The sequence below is a fragment of the Mesoplodon densirostris genome, chromosome 1 (assembly GCF_025265405.1).
Source record: "Mesoplodon densirostris isolate mMesDen1 chromosome 1, mMesDen1 primary haplotype, whole genome shotgun sequence".
NCBI classification, from domain to species: Eukaryota; Metazoa; Chordata; class Mammalia; order Artiodactyla; family Ziphiidae; genus Mesoplodon; species Mesoplodon densirostris.
Window position 1 is genome coordinate 114,496,643 of NC_082661.1, and position 15,992 is coordinate 114,512,634.

The 15,992-nt window shown below is 41.2% G+C and overlaps 1 protein-coding gene across 2 annotated transcripts in view; it reads right to left on the minus strand.

The window, feature by feature from the left end:
• ERO1B (endoplasmic reticulum oxidoreductase 1 beta) overlaps nt 1-14,975 on the minus strand; it is a 65,734-nt gene extending 50,759 nt beyond the window's left edge. For both annotated transcript variants that reach the window (XM_060108197.1, XM_060108188.1), the window contains exons 1-2: nt 14,667-14,975; nt 2,372-2,491 (exon numbers count right to left, since the gene is read on the minus strand). In XM_060108197.1, coding sequence (XP_059964180.1) covers nt 2,372-2,491; nt 14,667-14,768 — 222 coding nt within the window. In that variant the 5' untranslated portion in view covers nt 14,769-14,975. The remainder of the gene's footprint in view (nt 1-2,371; nt 2,492-14,666) is intronic.
• Between the last annotated feature and the right edge of the window lie 1,017 nt (nt 14,976-15,992).

Below are 15,992 nucleotides of genomic sequence, written 5' to 3' on the forward strand. Positions count from 1 at the left end.
ATATCCTAGACTTGAAGCTAACTGGATTAATTAGATCATTGCATTACCCTCCTTTGGGAAAAGGTATGAATATATTCCAGTTACATACACAGTAATTTCATTATGTTGGTTGGAACATTTTTTAAACTGCATGTATGACGATGAATTGTATGTTGGCTATAGCCAATGACCACATTGTTATTTTTGCCTACTCAACCTTCATTTTTCCTCCTTCTATAACGTCCCCTAATTTCCCTTGGAGAAACAATATGCAAATGCAAATAGGACTATTAACCAAACTGTCCTTTGGTCAAGTGGTGGGGTTATATGACCCCTGCCTAGACCAATTTAGACCCTCTCTCCCAGAAATCTGACTCTTGTGTAATATTAAAATATGGGAAAATGGTTAATATGATCCAAAATTTTGGCAGTATCATGAAGAGAATGGCCATTAGTTCCTGCTATAATTTCTGTCTTTTCTGAAATATGCTTCTTCAGCTTATCTTTCAATTTTGTGAGCTGCTCCACACCTTTTCTTAATAAAACTTCTGTTTTGTTTGTAAGCCAACAAAAGTACCCTACCTTAGGATACCTAAACCATTGTTTACTCTCTGGAAAATGTGGATAATGTTGACCTAACAGGATTTCAGTATAAAGATTCAATGAGATATTCATTCATTTATTCAAATATTTGAGTGCCTACTATTGACCAGACATATGGGGATACAGAAACAGAAGATATAATCCCAAAAGGCAGGAGTGAAAGAGTGAGGGCCATGACATATTGAGTGGACATGTGATCTGGACGTTCTGTGAAGGGATGGTCTTTGATAGAAGGAACACTTCCTTCACTGTAGTAGACTGAACCATATGAAACTGGCAACATTCAACCATTCTGACCTCTAAAAGCAACAGTTTCATATGGTCAAGCCTAGCAGTAGAAAGGAAGCAAGAGAAAGCAGTTACAAATGCACAGACTTATAGACACAGGAGTGGGAATTTGAAGAAGTTATTGGAACCTGTGTTGTTAGTATGTAAAATGTCTAGAATGTTAGACAATAATTTGCTTAGGTATAGATTTCTTTTTGAAATAAGTTTATGGAAACTGTATTCCTAAAGGATTTTGTATAGAGGAGAAACATTCACTTTTTTGTATATTCTTGGGGCTGATGGGAAAAGAGGATGGGTTCCCAAATCTTTAGGTCTTGACTTTCTTATCTTTCTGCACAACTTACATTATTTGGGAAGTTTTATTTTTTAACCTTCAAAAATATTTAAAGGACTGGAGACTTCCCTGGTGGTGCAGTGGTTAAGAATCCACCTGCCAATGCAGGGGACACGGATTTGATCCCTGACCTGGGAAGATCCCACACGCCGAGGGGCAACTAAGCCCATGTGCCACAACTACTGAGCCTGCACTCTAGAGCCCGTGAGCCACAACTACTGAGCCCGCAAGCCACAACTACTGAGCCCAAGTGCCACAACTAGTGAAGCCCGTGCACCTAGAGCCCGTGCTCCGCAGAGAGAAGCCACCGCAGTAAGAAGCCTGTGCACCGCAACGAAGAGTAGCCCCTGCTCGCAGCAACTAGAGAAAGCCTGCACACAGCAACAAAGACCCAACGCGGCCAAAAATAAATACATAAATAAATGTATAAAAAATATTTAAAGGACTAAGATAACCTATACAGTAACAGGATAAAAAAGGAAATCATGCTTACTTTTTAAAATAAACTAAAAATGAAAATCAAAGAAATTATAAACCCAACCAAATACTGGAAGCAAGAACACAACAGCAGCTTTTAAACCATTGTTCTTTTGAATTTGTGTTATTGCTACTGCCTTTAAACTACCATTGGTTATTTTGAAACGGTCCAGAGTGGACTACTGTTAGACTGAAGAACCAATGCTGCAGTCTTACTATGGACGGTGTTCTGCTTCGATCCTCAGGCTGCTCTGCCACCTGTCACAGTGAGCTACCCAACAAATGCTGCTGTGGAACCGTGTACCACTAACAACGACAGCACACGACAATGCCATCAGCACAACTCAGAGCCTGGGCAGGTGTGTCTAGATGACAGAACCTAGGTTACAAGGGAGGCTGATAAAATAAGTCCTGGGCATTTTCACCTTCTATAGAGGAAGGAGTCTCTGCCTCAAAACCCAAATTGAACAATGAGAAATTCCCCAAACATAGGAAGGGAGTTCAGATTCTTAGGGTTCAAAAAGACTAATAGGTTTTCACTGCAATACTTAATACATTCTAGTGATAAAGGATACACACAGGGTGCTGAGAAGAATAGAAATGGGTTTCCAAAAGAGTTGCAAGAGTCGCACCTGTAGAGAGCTATGTAAAAATCTTTAGTACCAATGGAATCTGAAATTATAACCATACCTTGTAATAACGGAAATAGTCTCGTTCTTGCAGCTTTTTTATTTTGGGGAAGATTTTGAAGGTGTTGAAGTTATCGATGCTATCAACATCACACAAGCAGTCATCCAGGACACCGGTGACCTAGGGGGAAACAGGTATATAATTGAAAAGATGTAAACTACTGATGTTTCAATCTTAACAAATGTGTACTATTACATAAAAAGATAAATTATGCATTCAACTTAGCTAGTATTTGCTGATTAAGATATACAACATTTAAAGCAGACACTTTTTTTACAATGGTCAATTAAATAAAAAGCAATAGAAGGATTAGATATACCCACTCTGAAGAACTAAACATTCTTGTTCAGCAGTCAAAAAGAAAGCTATTAGGGCCTCCCTGGTGGCGCAAGTGGTTGAGAGTCCGCCTGCCGATGCAGGGGATACGGGTTCGTGCCCCGGTCTGGGAGGATCCCATATGCCGCGGAGCGGCTGGGCCCGTGAGCCATGGCCGCTGAGCCTGCGCGTCCGGAGCCTGTGCGTCCGGAGCCTGTGCTCCGCAACGGGGGAGGCCACAACAGTGAGAGGCCCGCATACCGCAAAAAAAAAAAAAAAAAAAAAAAAAAGAAAGCTATTGAATGCTTTCTCCCTTGACTAAACATATATAAAATCCAAATAGTCATTGGAATGCTAAGGCAACTTCTTCCAAGATTAACCTAGAAATCACAGGCTGTAATAATATTGCTGTAGTAACTCTGTCTTTCTTTTAGACTGCCATTTATGGAACACTTATGTGACAGGCATGATGCTAAGACCACTAGATATGTTAACTCATTTATTCTTTAAATACCCTAAGAAATGGTATTATTATCCTCATTTTACATGAAAGGAAATTAAGGCTTAGCAAGGTTAAAATAATTTTTCCAAAGTAGACATGAGACTTAAGTCACAAGTCTATTGCACTTTAAAATCTATGCTTTTATCCACTACTCAAAGTATACATTAATCAAAGAAGAGAAATTGATATTTACAAAGTGAGTTCAGAGTCTAAAAATTCCACAAAACATTCTTCAGCTAAATTGAAAAATGGGACTCATTAACATGCACAACTTGGATGAATCTTTATGGAATTAAGCTGAGTGAAAAAGCGCCAATTCCAAAAGGTTACATACTATATGATTTCATTCATATAACATTTTTTAATAACTTTATTTGATTTTATTTATTTTATTTTTGGCTGTGTTGTGTCTTCGTTGCCACGCACAGGCTTCCTCTAGTTGCGGTAAGCGGGGGCTACTCTTCGTTGCGGTGAGCAGGCTTCTCATTGCGGTGGCTTCTCTTGTTGTGGAGCATGGGCTCTAGGCACGCGGGCTCAGGAGTTGTGGCTCGTGGGCTCTAGAGCGCAGGCTCAGTAGTTGTGGCGCACGGGCTCTAAGTGCAGGCTCAGTAGTTGTGGCACACGGGCTTAATTGCTCCGTGGTATGTGGGATCTTCCCAGACCAGGGCTTGAATCGATGTTCCCTGCATTGGCAGGAAGATTCTTAACCACTGAGCCATCAGGGAAGCCCGATACAACATTTTTGAAATGACAAAAGTTTAGAAATGGAGAACAGCTTACTGGTTGCCAGCGCTTAGGGACTGGAGAAGGGGATGGGAGCTTGATGGGGGGAATAAGGTAGGAAGGAGATAGGTGTGGTTATAAAAGGGCAACAGAAAGGATCCTTGCAGTAATGAAATTTTTCAGTATCTTGACTGGTGGTGGACACACAAACCTATACATGTGATAAAAGAGTACAGAGCTAATCCATAGGTACACAAATGAAACAAGTAAAACAGATACACGTGATTGTATCAATGTCTATGTCCTATTTATAATATTATACTATATGTTTACAAAATGTTACCATTGGAAAAAACTAGATAAAGGGTAAATGACATTTTTATGTATTATTTCTCACAACTGCATGGAACCTACAATTACCCCAATTAAAATTAAAATTAAAAAAAAGGGACTCAGCCTGTTAAAGGTTATTCATGTGATCCACAAGAGGAATATATGCGAAGAATGATCAAAAAATGGAAACTTCCCAGTTGTTTCTGTCTCGCACTCTTTCCCTAGGAGTATAAAAGTGTCGCCAAACTCCCTACAACATAAAGAGTTAGAACTATATTATCTTGAGATAAAGAAAAGGAATCATTATCAATAATTGTGGCTCTGAAGTTCTACTATGCTTTGCTATCCCACTTACTAAGATCCTGTCACTGACTCCACCAAATTTCATTCCATTGCTCTGAGCTTACTGCTTACAAAACTTCAAATTCTAGGCCCCTAAATAATAAAAGGGGGGAAAAGAGAAAACAAAATACACACCAAAAATCTTTCTAGGCTTTAAAAATGCTTTATCCACTGACTGCTCATTCTTACAAATTCTTCTTAAATTGTTAACTTTTAGTTAGTAAACCACAGTATTTTTAAAAATTTTAATTGCGTAGGAGCTTGAGTAAGGCATACAAAATTACCGTGAACTTATTTCCAACTCTTAAAGGCTACTACTAAGACAAACACTGTATATAACCAAATTTTAAAAAATAGAAATTAGACAGGAAGAAGAAACAAAAGGCACCCAAGGTGGAGAAGAAGAAGTAAAATTTTCACTATTTGCAGATGATATGATATTATACACAGAAAATCCTAAATAATTTTAGACTAAACACTGTTAGAACTACTAAACAAGTTCCAGGATACAAAATCAATACACAAAAATCGTGTGTAGTGCTTCCATACACTAATAACAAACTATCAGAAAGAGAAATTAAGAAACAATTCATTTACCATTGCAACAAAAAGAATAAAATAACACCTAGGAGAAAATTTAACCAAGAGGTTTAAGACCCAGAAACTATAATATATTGATGGAAAATATTAAAGAAGACACAATAAATGGAAGGCTATTCCATACTCATGGATTAGAAGAATATTGTTAAAATGTCCATAGTACTCTAAGCAGTATAAAGGTTCAATACAATCCCTATCAAAATTCCAACAGCATTTTTCACAGAAATAGAACAGTCCTAAAAATTTGTGTGGAATCATAAAAGACCCAGAACAGCCAAAGCAATCTTGAGAAAAAACAAAGCTGGAGGCATCCTATGCCCCAATTTCAAACTATATTACAAACCTAGAAAAACAAAAACACACAGATCAACAAAACAGAATAAAAAGCCCAGAAAGAAACCCATAAATATATGGTCAATTAATTTATGACAACAGAGCCAAGAATACAAAATGGGGAAAGGATAGTCTCTTCAATAAACAGTGTTGGGAAAACCGGACATACAGCCACATGCGCAAGAATGAAAAGTGGACCATTATCTTACAGCATACACAAAAATTAACGCAAGTGGATCAAAGACTTGAACATAAGACCTGATATCATAAAACTCCTAGAAGGGGCCTCCCTGGTGGCGCAAGTGGTTGAGAGTCCGCCTGCCGATGCAGGGGATACGGGTTCGTGCCCCGGTCTGGGAGGATCCCATATGCCGCGGAGCGGCTGGGCCCGTGAGCCATGGCCGCTGAGCCTGCGCGTTCGGAGCCTGCGCGTCCGGAGCCTGTGCTCCGCAACGGGGGAGGCCACAACAGTGAGAGGCCCGCATACCGCAAAAAAAAAAAAAAAAAAACTCCTAGAAGAAAACACAGTGTTAAGCTCCTTGACATCAGTCTTAGTGATGATTTTTTGGATTTGTCAACAAAAGCAAAAGCAACAAAAGTAAAAACAAACTAGTGGGACTACATCAAACTAAAAAGCTTCTGCACAGCAAAGCAAAACCACTAACAAAATGAAAAGACAACCTATGGAATGGAAGAAAATATTTGCAAATCATATGCAGTAAGGGGTTAATATCCAAAATATATAAAGAACTCACACAACTCAACAGCAAAAAATAATCTGATTAAAATATGAGCAGAGAATCTGAACAGACCTTTTTCCAAAGAAGACATATGGATGGCCAACAGGTACACAAAAAGGTGCTCAATATCACCAATCATCAGGGAAATGAAAATCAAAACCACAATGAGATATCACATCACCCCTGTCAGCATGGTTATTATCAAAAAGACAAGAAGTAACAAGTGTTGGTGAGGATGTGGAGAAAAGAAAACCCTTGGGCACTGTTGGTGGGAATGTAAATTGGTGCAGCCACTGTGGAGAACCATATTTTCTGGGAGGGCCCAGAAAAAAATTAAAAATAGAACTACCACACGATCCAGCAATTTCACTTCTTGGTATTTAACTGAAGAAAACAAATATACTAACTTGAAAAGATATATGTAGCTCCACGTTCACTGCAGCATTATTTACAATAACCAAGTATGGAAGTGACCCAAGTATCCATTGATGGATGAATAAAGAAAATGTGGTATATATACACAATATATCCAATCATGAAAATGAATAAAATCTGGCCATTTGCAACATGGATGGAACTTGAGGACATAATGCTTACTGAACTAAGGGAGAGAAAGATAAATACCATACAGTCTCACTTACACGTGGAGTCTAAACAAAACACAACAACAAAAACCAAAAAGAAATCTAAGCGTATGCATACAGAGAACAGATTAGTGCTGTCAGAGGTGCTGGGGTAGGAGGTTCAGTGAAATGTGGGAAGGGGGTTAAAAAGTATGAGCTTCCAGCTATAAAGTCAGCGGGATGTAATGTACAGCATGGTGACTACAGTTAATAAGACTGTATTATATATTTGAAACTTCCTAAGAAAGTAAATCTTAAAAGTTTTTATCACAAGAAAAAAAATTATAATAATGTATGGTGATGGATGTTAACTAGACTTATTCTGGTGATCAGTTAACAATATATAGAGATACCAAGTCATTATGTTGTACATCTAACATTGATACAGTATTATATGTCAATCATATCTAAATAAAAATTATAAATAAATAGAAATGGAATACCACCAGTATCTTTGAAGTCCCTTTTTAATTATATCCATCTCCCTCCTCTTAGAGATAAAAATTTTACTTTAGTTTATTTCCTTTCTTTATAATTTCATCACATATGATGTATCCCTAAACAATGTACTTAGGTTATTCTTTCCTGTTTTTGAACTTTAACATGAACATAATCTAATGTGTGAATTCTTCTGTCATGTGCTTCTTTTGCTAACATTTTACTTTGGCATTTATCCAAGATGACGAATTTTATAGTAGCTCATTTATTTTCACTGCGTAAATGTTACATTATATGAAAATATCACAATTTATTTGTTCTATTGTTGATCTATTATATACAGTAAGCAGAGAGATGGCCCCCCAAAGATGTCCATGCTCTAATTTCTGAAACCTGTGACTATGTTAAAAGGGACTCAGCAGGTGTGATTAAGTTAAGGAATTTAAGATGGTGAGATTACACTGGATTATTCAGGTGAAACCAATACAAAGTTCTTTATAAGAGGGAGACAGGTGTGTCAGAGGAAGACTGGAAGATTCTACACTGCTGGCTTTGAAGATGAAGGAAGAGGCCACAAGCTAAGGAACACAGCAGCTTTTAGAAGCTTGGAAAAGGCAAGGAACAGTTATCCCCTAGAGAAACGGAGAAAGAATGCAGCCTTGTTCACACCTTTATCACACCTTTAAGACCAATTTTCAGACTTCTGGGCATAGAACTATAAGATAATAACTTTGTGTTATTTTAAGCCACCAAGTTTGTAAATTTGTTACAGCAGCAATAGGAAACTAATACAATTCATATTTAGGTTATTTCCAGAATCAGCTAAAGAACAATGTCATACAAACATTTTTGTACATATCTCCTGATATATATGTGTGTGTAAGACTTCCTCCAGGTTATATGCTTAGGAGTAGAATTACTAGAAGTACATGTTCAGTTTTACTAGGGAATGTCAGGCTTATTTCCAAAACAGTTGTACCAGTTTACAACCCTACCAACAGCGGATGGGAGTTACTGTTGAATCATATCCTCACCAATATTTTATTATTAATCTGTTTTCATTTTTACCAATCTAGTAAGCATGAAAGGGTCTCTGATTTTTTTTGCACTAATGAGGTACAAAGTTCTAATGTTTTATAAAACATTTCTATTTCTTCTTGTGTAAAATGTCTGTTTATATCTTTTGTTCATTTTTCTATTGGGTTGTCTTTTTCGTATTGACATGCAGTAAAAATACTGCTTTTTCCCTATTCTGTTTTAACCTTCTGGAACTCCAGTCATCATATCAGACCTTCTTACTCTATTCTTCACGTCTCTTAAACATTTACCATCCTGTTATCTTTCTGGGCTTCATTCTGAATAACTTATTTGCACTTCTCTTCCATTCATTTATTCATTTATCCAACATATTTATTGAGAGCCTAACATAAGCCCTGCACTGTTCTAATTACTGGGAATGTAATATTAGAAGAAAGAGAATTCTCATAGAAGAGAAAAAAAATGAATGACCAAAGTATAGAGTCTGTCAGATAGTAATAAAGTGATATGGAGGAAAACTAGAGAATTGAGACAGGTGTTACAGAATCCGGGCTGCTAAATTTTTAAACAGGGATAATTATAGAAGGTCCAACTGAAATTTCAGCAAAACTTAGAGGGGAAGGAGCAAACCATGCTTTTTTGGTGGGGGTGGTGAGGGGGGCGCGGGAGAGGAAGAAGCATTCCAGGCATCGGGAATACTAAATGCAAAGGCCCTGAGGCAGTAAGCTTGCCCAACGGCTCAGAGAAACAATAAGGAAGACTACATAGTAGGTAAAAGGAGAATTAGAGGACCTTTATTAAGATTTTGGCTTTTCTGAGTCTGGTGTTTTCTCACACCAACCAATTCTCCACCTCTCCAACATTAACTGGGTGCCCAATTCAATTCTGATACCACATGGACTTAGAGAAGACCCCAAAGATTAAGGGTATAGACACACAGGACTGCCCCGACTTAAGACGCCAGCCCCAAGCCACCTGTACTGACAGGGCGGCTATAGAGAGGGGTTCCCACAACTTCCTTCTCAGGTTTGATAATTTGCTAGAATGGCCTATAGAACTCAGGAAAACACTTTACTTACGTTTACTGGTTTACTGCAAAGGGTACAACTCAGAAACAGCCAAACGGAAGAGATGCACAGGGCAAGGTACTGATTGGGGCATGGGGGGAGGGGGCAGCGTGCAGAAGTTTTGTGCCTCTGCGCTGCTCTCCCAGCAAGTCTATGCATTCATCAACCTGGGAGCTCATCGAATCTCACTGTTCTATGAGTTTTTACAGAGCTCGATCTACAGCACCCCTTGCCCGAACCTGGAGGCCAGTGGGTAAGGCCGAAAGTTCCAATCCTCTAAGCACTTGGCCTTTCTGCACCAGGCTCATCCTGAAGCTCTCTAGGGGTTCCCACCTAAGTCACCTCATTAGCACAAACTCAGCTATGACTGAAAGGGGCACCCCGATTTCTCAGGAAATGCCAAGGCTTTTAGGAGCTTCGTGCCAGGATTAGGGGACAAAGAGCAAGTATGTTTTTGTACTGTACAGCGCTGAGTGAGGCAGGAAGCCACTGGAAGAGTTTTAAGCAAAGGCTAAAAGGAACATGGAGCACAAGGCAAGGATGAAGGGTTTCTCTTTTATACTGTATGGTCAGGGAAGGTGACAATTTAGGTAAGTGGACATAGCAGATAAGATGACACTTTAGCAGAAACCTAAGAAAGTGAGCGAGTGAACCACATGAATACAGGAGAAGGGTGTTAGCTAGGCAGAGGAAACTGCTAGTCCAAGAGTCTCAATGCAAGAACACATTTGCCATGTTTGGGGAACAGCAGGGAAGTCAGCTTGGCTACAGCATAGGTTTAAGGGGGAGTAGACTGTGGGAAGAACAGATTTGAGGGGGGAAAAATCAGGAATTTGGTTCCTTATACATCAAGTTTGTGATACCTATTAATTATCCAAGTGGAGAGGTTGAAAAGGTAGTTGGATGTATGGATCTAGAGCTGAGAATCCTAGTCTGGAGATTCTGAGAGTCAGTTATATAGATGGTATTTACAACCAAGAGACTAAATGAGATGATAAAGGTGGAGAGAAGAAAGAGTACAAGATTTGAACGCTGAGGTTCAACATTAGCGGTTAGGGACAGAGGAGGAACAAGCAAAGGATTCTAAGAAAGACTGGCCTGCAGAAAGACAGGAAAGAAATCAGAAAAGTATACTATCCTGGAAACCAAAAAAAAAAAAAAAAAAAAAAACCCAAGAAACGTATTTCAAGGACAGTGAGTGGTGAGCTGTGAAAAAAATCTGCCAATAGTTTTTAAACCTTAGCTTTTTAAGCTACTGGCTTTAGCAGCAAGGAAGACATTAGTGACCTTGACAAGAGCAGTTTTGGAGAAGTGGTAGAGCCAAAAGTCAGGCTGGAATGGGCTGAATGATCAGAACAGGAAAGATAAAGATAACTCTTTTGAGGAGTTTTCCTATAGATGGAAACAGAAAAACTGAGCAGAGTCAGAAGAGATGGGTGGTTCAAGAGAGAAATTTAAAATAGAATTAACAGCATGTTTTATGATGACAGTAACAGTCCATTAGAGGAGGAAAAAGCAATGATCCAGGAGAGAAAGGGAAGATTTGCTCGAGCCATGTCCTTGAATTGGAAAGAAGGAATGGGACTAAAATACAAGTAGAGGGATTGACCTTTGATAAGAGCACAAACAGTTCATCCATGGTAATCTACAGGAAGTCAAAATGTGTGTGTCAAAAAAATGTGTGTCAGAGACTAGTAGGTGGACAGATGTGGATTATTCTGATTACTCCAACTTTGTTAGTGAAGTATGAAGCTAAAAGTGAGGATGGAAAAGGAGGTGTTGGAGGGTAAAGTAGAAAGAAAAGTATATAAAATGGTTGTCTGATTCAATAATCTTTTTTCTGCTAGGTATAATCAGCTATTTAATCCATCCATTGATTTCTTAATTTCATTTCTAGAACTTCTATTTCATTATGTTTTAATTTTTGGGGTAATTCTTTAAAATTTCTTGTTCTTTTTCGTGCTTTCAAGGCTTTTTAAACACATTAAACATAGTGATTTTAAATTATGTCTGATATTTTCAAAATCTAAGGTCATTACAGGTCTATTTCTATAATCTATATTTCTAATAACTCATTCATGGTGCCTTTGTGTGTTTGTGATTTTTGACTATTAGCTTATTCTTCCTGACACTTTATCTTCAAGAATTCTTTAGGGCCTGGGTTGAAAATAAATCCCTCCAGAGGGGATGGATATTTGCTTTTACCAGTAAACTGGGAGCGTACCAACCTGAGGCTGCTACAAATTAAATTTCCCACTTAAAGCTTTTCCCAGTACAGGTGGCATGAATTTGCCCTGTATAAGGGCTGGCTCATGGTTACCAATTCTCAAGGCAGTTTTTTTTTCCCCTTCCCCTAGCAAGTTTCTTCACTTTCCCCTTACTTGTGGTGGGTTTCATTTCTCATTTGCCCTTGTATTGAAGATGTAGCTCTGTGGACCCCAAGCTTTATGGTGGGGCCTCCTTTTATTTCCCTCTCTTTGGGCAGACACAGGCTTTATTTGTTCACTCCACTCCATGCAGTTGTTAAAGCAGAAGGCTCAAGGTGTACAGAGTTTGGGGGAAGTCCTCAAGGTAATGGGACTGAAGCAGCACTGTTTGAGTCTCAAGGTTCTGGCTTTCCATCTTGCGAGGGTGCGGGGCGGCTTTATGTATTCCTTGATTTCCTGCCACCTCAGAAATGCATTTAAAAAAATTAAAAAATATATCTGACTGAAGTTATTTCTTTACAGGAAGATTAACTTGTTATATCACTTGTATGCACTATGTTTTTAGTTTCTATGTTTTGTCGTACTACAAAGCACATTTGCATTTCATTTATAAAACATGGGGTATGTGGTGTGCAAATGCCTATCATTTCGTGTGCTTAAAAATAATTTTATGCTTTTAATGTAAGGAGATAATATTCAAAATATTCACCTCCTTAACTAACTTCTTCTGCATAGAAGTACTTTTAAAAAAATCTAATTCTTCCCTTTATTCTTTACCATTTTTCTTCCAATTTAGTGTATGAAAGAGAAGAGAAAGAACTGGCTTGGTTCCGTCTTTTTATTTTCCTGGGTCTCCCTCTGCTCTATTTCTATACCGCAAAGAAGCAAGCACGCTGAGATGCACTGTATAAACCAGAAAGAAGCCTATTGGGGCTCCAGTCTAATCTTGTTCACTTACTTAACAAGTGTGATATTTATCACGTAAGCTCTCTTAACGTCAGTTTCCTCAATCGGCCCACAGATATGTCAAATAAAATGAGATAATGTATACTTAAACATGTTACAGATTAAAGTACTATCTAAAATATGATCCAACACTATATTAGAAAGTACCACTGGAAACAAAAACCATATATATTCATTTTTGAGGACTGTTTGGTACAATGCTACCTTGAATATGCGCAAATCTTTAACTATTGAACTATATATATTCATTTGGACATAATGAAATTTAAATTACATATATTCACTTGGATATAATAAAATTTAAATTTCACATGGAATTATAAAGCATTAATACACATAATTAGTGATAGGAACCTAAAACAAAGCTTCTACATTGGTGATAAAATATACACTTAATATATGCTATATAAAGAGAAAATGAGAAAAATCAAAAATTTTAAAAATAGCTAAATGTAAATTCTACTCAAAAAGAAACGGCCCACTAATAACTAGAAAATAATTTTGCCAAAGACAATTCGGAAAATATACTTCTCGTAAGTCTGGTAGATATGCCCAGATTGCCACTATTTCAGTGTTTCCAAGTGGGGTTAAAAGATAGTTACAAGGGTAACTGCATTAGTTACTTGCAAGGCTGGTTCAAAATGCTAATTCCTGGTTCACATCCAGATCCCTTAAATCAGAATATCTGGTAATGGACCCAGAGAATCTGCATTTTTAACATCCCCCCTCTCCACCCAAACCAAAAGTCTGCCCCTTTTATTTTTATCAAATCATTCATTTAAAAAATATTCAGGGACTTCCCTGGCGGTCCAGTGGTTAAGACCTCACCTTCCAGTGCAGGGGGTGCGGGTTTGATCCCTGGTCGGGGAGCTAAGATCCCACACGCCTCGCCGAAAAACCAAAACATAAAACAGAAGCAACACTGTGAGAAATTCAATAAAGACTTAAAAAATGGTCCACATCCAAAAAAAAAAAATCTTAAAAAAAAATTTCAAACAGGGACAGAAACTGAATATTCGGGCATTCGGGATTCAGAGCACCATAACGCTATGACAGGGTCTGAATAAAAAGTGAGAAAAACATGTTTACACGGTTACCCTCAGTTATCTTCAATTTTACTTAACAATCAGCATTAATTGCTTCAATCGACGTCTCCCCTCATTATCGGGCCACCTGAGACACCTTTTTGTGTTTTTTTGCTTTTAGCAGTTTTGCCACTTTGGAGCAGGTGCAGGCAAGAGAGCACCTGGCAGCAGTCTACTCAAATTCTCCTGTATGAAAAAGAAGCAAACACCTTTCTTAAGGCAAAAGGCTCTGCGAAGCTAACGCTCTGATTTCCAGCATATTGAGAACCCTTCCTTAATACGCCTCACAAAGACAACCCCCAAACCCTAATTTACCAGCCAGCACCTCACTGCTGATGGAGCCACAAGATCAGACACAGACTCCCGGTCTCGTACTTGGGCTCACCTGGCGACGTCACTTAGCAGACAGAGTACAAGCTGGGTAAAAATACGGCGGTCCTGAGCGAGGGAAGATGCGAGGGTCTCTCTAGTCCGAAAGTCGAGGAAGTTAAGTCTCGTCCCCCTCGCGATCCACACGGCTGTTGCCGGGCCGCGGGGTCTGTCACCTCCTCTCCACCTGCCCGCCGACCCCCTGAGCTCGCCGCGGGGAGGGCGTCCCCATTTCTCGGCGTGCTCTCTTCCCAAAACAGCCGCGGAGGTTTTCATTCCCGTCCCATCTCCCGCCACACTCTCAGCCGCTTAAACATCAGAAAAACAGAAACGAAAACACCTCCGGGGACCGTCACCATCTTCCTCTTTCTCCTGCCATCACCCCAGGAGTGTCGCCATCCCCGTACGCCTCGAGCGGCTCGCAGGCGTTTCCTGGGCTCAACGGTCACGGTTTCAGCCCCCCTCCCCGCCCCACCCCCCGTCTTTTCCGCTCGCCAGAAACCACGCCGGGCTCCGGCTCCGGCCCTCCCGCGACTCAGCCGCGGCCCAGTCGCCGCCGCTGCAGCCGCCGGCTTTCGGCCGGGGGTCCCCGCGCCACCATCACTCGGACTCACCTGGGCCTCGACGACGCTCCGGAGGAAGCTCAGGGTGACCAGCAGCTGCAACGCGGCCGCCGCCCCCTGTCCTGCGCCGGCCCGCCCGACCCCCCGGCTCATGCTGACCTCTTCCCTCGCCGCGGCCGGCCGGGCCCCTCGGGGCCGGAGAACGGCGGGCGGCCCGGGCGACGACCCAAGGGGACGACTCCCGGTGGCCGAGAGACTCCTGGGTCAGAGGTCTGCACGCCCGTTGGGAGGCAGGGGACGCTCTGCCTGGCGCCCGGCTGCTGCAAGCTAGGCTTGTGAGTCGAGTGCCCCCGACTTCATCCCCCAGGCGGCCCCGCCCCCGGCCTCCCCTGCGCCTGGCCACGCCCCCTCCAACCGCGAGTCCTTTTGGGAGTTGTGGTCCCGCGCGGCCGGGAGGGCGCCTCAGGCCGGAAAGCGGGGCCGGCGGCAGGGGAACCCGGGAACTACAGCTGCGGGGACCGCTCCGCCTCCCCGGGGCCTCGGGCTCCAAGGCGGCCAATGACGGGGGACCACGCGGGCCTCCAAAACAAGAGGCGGTGCGGACGGGTGGCAGGGATCGCCCTGCTTCACAGCCGGCCGCCGGCCGCCGGCCGCAACCCCTTCCCTTGGCAGTTGCTCCTGGAAACGGAACGAAGGGGTCCCTCCCTGTGTCTTCGCCCCCTGACACCGCACGGCCGCGAGGCTCCAGGATTCGCCCAGGATCTACGCAAATGAGAAACGAGGGCTCTTCGACTTTCAGTGTCGGGCGCTTTCTTTGTCCACCCACTTTTCTGTAGCCTCACATCTACCGCGGGTGCCTGAATGAGCCACCTGCGACTTGTGGAGATGGCTTCGGCTCCTCCTTCATCTTATACGCCCCAGACGTGGATGTCGTCCTCTGCCTCGTCCAGCTCCCACTCCTATGCTGACACGTACAAACATAATTATATACATAATTACATACATAACTACATAATTACGAACACGTTAAAGGATGGGACGTAACCCAAGTTCATAATAAAATCTGGGAATGGGGATGAACACACAGAAAATTTTGGAGTGATAACTGGGTTCAACTCCCACCTCTAAAACATCCTAGTTTGTTATGTGGCTTTAGACAAGTTACTTAACCTCTCTGAGCCTCAGTTTGTCCGTCTATAAAGTAAACACACTAATACCCACCTGAAACATTGTTCTAGGATTGCATAAGAATATAAACATAAAGGGCTTAGTATGGTGCCTAGTATAAAAGAAATGGTGGCGCAGTGGTTGAGAGTCAGCCTGCCGATGCAGCGTACACGGGTTCGTGCCCCAGTCCGGGAAGATCCCACATGCCGC